The sequence below is a fragment of the Cucurbita maxima genome, unplaced genomic scaffold (genome assembly GCF_002738345.1).
Source record: "Cucurbita maxima cultivar Rimu unplaced genomic scaffold, Cmax_1.0 Cma_Scf00030, whole genome shotgun sequence".
In the NCBI taxonomy this organism is placed as follows: domain Eukaryota; kingdom Viridiplantae; phylum Streptophyta; class Magnoliopsida; order Cucurbitales; family Cucurbitaceae; genus Cucurbita; species Cucurbita maxima.
Window position 1 is genome coordinate 2,496,987 of NW_019272046.1, and position 6,204 is coordinate 2,503,190.

Here is a 6,204-nt window from a genome sequence, read left to right on the forward strand (position 1 = left end):
AAAAAAAAAAAAAAAAAAAGGCCGGATCTTGCCAGCTGTTACATGAAATTTGAATTTCAAAATTTGAAACCTTTACAGTGCATTTCATTTGCCGTTACCATCCCACCAGGTAGCCCGTTGCCATTTTCACATGTCTTCTCTCTCCTCGCACTAAAACCAAAAAAAGAAAAAAAAATAAAAAAAGAAAACAGTTCTCTCTCCCTTCTCCCTTTATAAACCAGTCCACTCTCTCTCTCTCTCTCCGTAAAAAGATAACCCCTCAATCTCTCCCTCCGTCCTTCATCCTCTCGCATTTCTTGTTTCTTCGATTTCTTCTGCAAAAAATGAGAGAGATCCTTCACGTTCAGGGTGGGCAATGTGGCAACCAGATCGGTGCCAAGTTTTGGGAGGTGGTTTGCGCCGAGCACGGCATCGACACCACCGGAAAGTACGGTGGTGATTCCGAACTTCAGCTCGAGAGGATTAATGTGTACTACAATGAAGCCAGTTGCGGTAGGTATGTACCTCGTGCTGTTCTTATGGATCTCGAGCCCGGCACTATGGACAGTATCAGATCTGGACTTTATGGCCAGATCTTCAGGCCGGATAACTTTGTTTTTGGTCAATCTGGTGCTGGAAACAACTGGGCGAAAGGACATTATACCGAAGGCGCTGAGCTTATTGATTCCGTGCTCGATGTTGTCCGGAAGGAGGCAGAGAACTGTGATTGCTTGCAAGGTTTGCTCTCGATCTGCCTCTATTGTTGTGATTTTTTTAATCTCCATCTCTCTTTGTGATTTTGACCGACACTCCTGTGGTTTACGGTAATTTAGGGTTTCAGGTCTGCCATTCTCTAGGAGGAGGAACTGGATCTGGAATGGGAACACTTCTGATTTCGAAGATCAGAGAAGAATACCCCGACAGGATGATGCTTACTTTCTCTGTCTTTCCATCTCCCAAGGTCTCTGATACTGTCGTTGAGCCTTACAATGCAACTCTCTCAGTTCATCAACTGGTTGAGAATGCAGATGAGTGCATGGTTCTTGACAACGAAGCTCTTTACGATATCTGCTTCCGTACTCTCAAGCTCACCACTCCAAGCTGTAAGATCAATCTTCCTTTACAGAGCTTTCTGTAAATTGTTCACAAGATCTAGTACCTGAATCGTGTTCGTCTAGTGATTTTGACCTGGATATCTTAAATCATAGGTGTTTTTCTTATTGTTTTGCGTTTAAACTGAAGTTGGTTTAATTCATTCATTCATTTGCACTAATCTGTATCTGTATGGTTGGAGCAGTTGGTGATTTGAATCATTTGATCTCTGCAACAATGTCTGGTGTGACTTGCTGTTTGAGATTCCCTGGACAACTCAACTCAGATCTCAGAAAGCTCGCTGTTAATCTCATTCCCTTCCCTCGTCTCCACTTTTTCATGGTGGGTTTTGCTCCTCTTACATCTCGTGGTTCTCAGCAGTACAGAGCACTGACTGTGCCCGAGCTTACTCAACAAATGTGGGATGCCAAGAACATGATGTGTGCGGCCGACCCACGACACGGTCGCTACTTAACTGCCTCTGCTATGTTCAGAGGCAAGATGAGCACAAAGGAGGTCGATGAGCAAATGCTCAACGTACAGAACAAGAACTCCTCTTACTTCGTGGAGTGGATTCCAAACAATGTCAAATCGACTGTTTGTGATATCCCTCCCACCGGTTTGAAAATGGCTTCGACTTTCATCGGAAATTCCACATCGATTCAGGAAATGTTCCGACGTGTGAGCGAACAGTTCACTGCCATGTTTAGGAGGAAAGCTTTCTTGCATTGGTACACCGGTGAAGGTATGGACGAGATGGAGTTCACCGAGGCCGAAAGTAACATGAACGATCTGGTTTCGGAATACCAGCAGTACCAAGATGCCACAGCTGATGAGGAATATTACGAGGAAGAAGAAGAGGAACCTGAAGATGTGTAAGATGAAGAAGATAGTATGGGGTTCCTTCCATGTTTGTTGTAGGGATGTAATATGTTGCAACTTTTGCAACTATCTGTTGCCAGTCATGAATGTTTTTTTTTCTTCTTTTTTCTGTTGTCTTTTATTATGTGCTTAACTTTTGGAACTGATTGTGTCTTCACTCTGTTCAAATTTTAACCTACTACCTAATATGAATTTTTGTTCAATTCCCATGTGAAATCTCAAGTGTATCCCTTCGAATTATTTAGTAGCATAAGCCTAGTGTGGAATTGTGCTGAAAGCTGTTCTTTGTTTTTGCTTCGGAAAGACCTATTATCAATTATTGATTAAGCAAGTAAAAATATAACAAGGGTATTGCTACCATATATTGTGCTTGCTTTGGACTTTTCCCTTTTTGACTTTTCAAGGTTTTAAAATTGTGTCTCTACTTGGAATAGGTTTTCACACCATTCTCTTATTCAACTGATGTGTGATTTTCATAATCCTCCTCCTTTTGGGGTTAGCGTCTTCGTTGACACTCGTTCTCCTTGCACTTGTTCCCTTCTCCAATTGGGACCTCTAATCCACCTCCCCCTTCGAGGCTTTGCCTAGGCTAACACATCACTTAGTTCTTCTCCCCCTTCGAGGCTCAACCTAGGCTAACACATGACCCGATTCTTCTCCCCAACTGATGTGAGATCTTATAATTCACCCCTCTTTTGGGGTCAGTATTCACAATTCACCCCTTTTTTGGGGCCAGTATTCTCATTGGCACTTGTTTACTTTTCCAATTGATGTAGGATCCCTAAATCCCTCACTAACATATTGCCCGATGTCTTACTTTTATTCCATTTGTAACCGTCCAAGACCACCACTAACAAATGTTGCCCTTTTTGGACTCTCCCTTTCACCTTTCGGGTTTTTCCTCAAAGTTTCTAAAACGCGTCTATTAGGTAGAGGTTTCTACACGCTTATAAAGAATGTTTCGTTCACTTTCTTAACCGAAGTGGAATCTCACTGCCTATCCTTATTAAACTAGAAGTAACCTGAAAAGGAACGTTTTGGCTTAGGATTCCTTAGAGCATCATGTTAATGTTGGATCCACAAGTTCTAAGAGGCTATATAAGACACGAACAAACTTATAATCTCGACATTTTCGGATTAGCCTGTTAGCTCGGCAATCCCGTATGTTAAAAGTGCCGGTTCCATTAAATTGGTAATCACAATACAAACAGCCAGATGGGGGAATGGCATGCCTTTTGCACATAATGAAACCTAAAAAACCTACATCTTTAGACAATTGATACCCAAATTACATGAACATTACAAAACAAAACAAACATATTGAATTTTTACAACACCAATTCTCTTCCTTTTCTTTACCCAAACTCAAACGTCAACCTCCTTCTTACCATTATTATCTTCCATGGCTTTGTCCAACACCACAACTTTCTTGTACTTAACAACGTCCATCTGCTGCACCGCTAACTCCTCAGGCGCCACTGGTCGCCTATTGCCGAAGATGGTCCATAAATACAACGCCACAAAGGCTGTCAATGCCCCACACCCAGTCCCAAAAATCATGGCTGCAACTACTCTCATAAAGCAATTATTGCCCTCTTTAACAACATTTTGAGGTTCTGATTCCTTACTAATGGCGATAGACTTCGGATCCAGGGGCTCCGAATGCATCCAATTCGGAATGTTCTTGAGCTTGAAGCTCCATGAATACATCAAACATGGCTGCGATGAGTTCCTATTTGATGAACTCAAACCCACCAGCAGTTCCTCGTCTTCACTCCAAATCTGAGAGATATCAATTGGGAATGAAAGCAATGCCACAGATGGCTTCTTGTTTAAGGTGTTTTCTGCTACTCTTACTTCTAATTGCCTAGAACCCGCCTCGTAATCTATCCAAGCGTGCAAATTCTGCCCTCTAATTAATGCCGATGAACTGTTTGAAAAAATGCCTGAATCAGCAAATGATGTATTTCTCTTGTAACCCACATCAATTCCTACCAAAATTCTAACCAGATCGCCATTCTTAGCATCGGAAGAAGTAGTAAATTTAACAACGATCATGTTGAACTTCTGTTTCTTCTCCGATTCGAAATTAAGCCCAAATGGTCCGTAATCAAAGGCACTGACATTAAAACTACTAGGAACAACAACAAAACCCAAACCATCCGCACCTGAATTTGGCGACAAAGAAAACGAGAAATCAGTCGAGAAAGACATCAATCTCCTCGATTTACCTCGAACGAGTCTGATGGGTTTCTTGTACACGATTCGCCCAGCACTAGAAGTGGCCGGAGTAGTGAGACGGAGAGCACTGCCGCCATCGACAACCGCCGCATCGCCGTAGAGAGCAACATTGAGCTCAAACTGTGGATCTCCACGAAACCCAGAAAGGGAAAACGAAGGAGATGAAAGAGAATCGATGGATTTGAAGAAAAGGAAGAAGAAAAGGAAGGAGGGGAGATGAAATGCCGCCATGGCTGAAGTGAAAAAAGCTTGAGGGAGTATTACAAGATGAAAGAAGGCTAGTGCGGTTGCTTTGGATTGTGGAGTAAAAACATGTTCTTCTTTACCTGCGAATGAAACTTTCTTTTTTTCTGCAACTTTTTTTTGTATATATATATATATATATTTCCACTAGGGTTTGAAGATGGAAAGCTGAAGAAGAAAGTAAAGAATCGACATTAAAGGGTTTGGTGGGCTCGGAGGTTGAGGAAATTAATTGCATCTACTCTTAACTCCATTGTTTTTGCAATTATGCCCCTCCTGCTCTTTCACTTTTCAATTTCCCCCTAACTAATTTCCAAATATTCACAACTCACACCCTATTTTTATTATTATTATTATTAGCAACTTCCCTTTTTTTATTTAGACTTTACGCATTATATAGTAATTTATATTATTGCATCGGTACTATTTTAAATAGAAATTTTATTTCTTAAAAATATTGGAATATTAACAAACAAAAAAAAAAAAAATCCCCAAATTATTTACCAAGAAAATAAAAGTCAATAGAAAAAGGGGCAAAATATAATTTATGTTAAGAAAGTGTGGGGGTAGTTTCGAATATAAGGAAAAATGATGGTGAAACTGAAAATAGAGGGAAAAAGAAGTGGATTTTAGCAAATTATGGAAACATATTTAACCGTTATTTCAGAAAGAGAGAGTTGACGGGGGAAGTACACTGTCGTAAAGTCACGCGCTCCTTGTTGGCTTTTAAATAGCAGCATTAAAACGGGACACGTGTACAGGCCTGTGAGCGAGTACGTTTTCTTCTTCATCATTAATTTCTTCAATGTTTCAAAAATAATTTAAAAAAAATGGAGTGGTGGGAGGATTATTGGACGACGTGTCGGGTCGGGGGACCATTAAAATGGGGAAGGCTTTTGGATTTGGAATTGCGTATAAAAATAGAGGGGGGCATGTGTGGTCTTTTGACATAGAGATTTGAACGACAGTGCGCGTGCTTTTGTATTGTCGTCTTGGCATTATCAAATTACCAAACAAAGCCATTGTCCGACAATAACTCGTAGTGCTCTCTTCAAATTGCCTTTTCCCTCTGTTATTTCCTCATTATTACATTTTTCACTTTTTATTTTATTTTTTTTTATATATATATTTTTTATTTTTTGGTGTTATAAAAATACAGTTATTAGTAAAAGTTTAGATATATTTTACTTTTTTTTTTTGTCATAAAATGATTTAGAGGAGAATTAGGAAGAACTCGCCTTCTTATACTTTGACCAATTGATGATTAATTTGTCGATAAAAAATCTACTTTGACCAACTTTGACTTTTATAAAGCTAAATTGTTACCATTTGGTAACTCTTTGTGTTACTCTTCAAAATACTTTTCAATCTTAAATAAAAAATAATAATTAAAAAAAAACTTTAATTTATACCCATACTTTAAAAAAATAAGATTCAAATTATCTTGTCATACGTTTGATATTTAAATCACTCCACAACAAAGATCGACTGTATCAAACTTGAATGGTAAACATGCAATCTAAATACTTATAATTTCAAATAACTTAATCATTGGTTAAATGAAAGCACAAATGCTCATTTTACTGAATTTTTCAAGTCTTCATTCACAAACATAATATACATTACTATATATAATCTTAAAATGAAACCCCTGATCTTATCTTAGTCATTTTAAGAGTTCATACTTTATGATTATAATTAACCAAGATGTAAATGTAAAAAAAAAAAAAAAAAAAAAAAAAAAAAAAAAAAAAAAAAAAAAAAAAA

The 6,204-nt window shown here is 38.6% G+C and overlaps 2 protein-coding genes across 2 annotated transcripts; one reads left to right on the forward strand and one right to left on the reverse strand.

Annotated features, from left to right (window-relative positions):
• Positions 1–225: 225 nt before the first annotated feature.
• Positions 226–2,167, forward strand: LOC111466207 (tubulin beta-1 chain). The gene is made up of 3 exons (XM_023110795.1): positions 226–717; positions 813–1,082; positions 1,277–2,167. Exons 1-3 carry the CDS (start codon positions 324–326, stop codon positions 1,948–1,950), a joined length of 1,338 nt encoding a protein of 445 aa, XP_022966563.1. The 5' UTR covers positions 226–323; the 3' UTR covers positions 1,951–2,167.
• A 948-nt stretch (positions 2,168–3,115) lies between these two features.
• On the reverse strand, positions 3,116–4,585 carry LOC111466236 (L-type lectin-domain containing receptor kinase S.4-like). Its single transcript, XM_023110839.1, has one exon. It carries the CDS (start codon positions 4,423–4,425, stop codon positions 3,319–3,321), a length of 1,107 nt encoding a protein of 368 aa, XP_022966607.1. The 5' UTR covers positions 4,426–4,585; the 3' UTR covers positions 3,116–3,318.
• Positions 4,586–6,204: the final 1,619 nt, after the last annotated feature.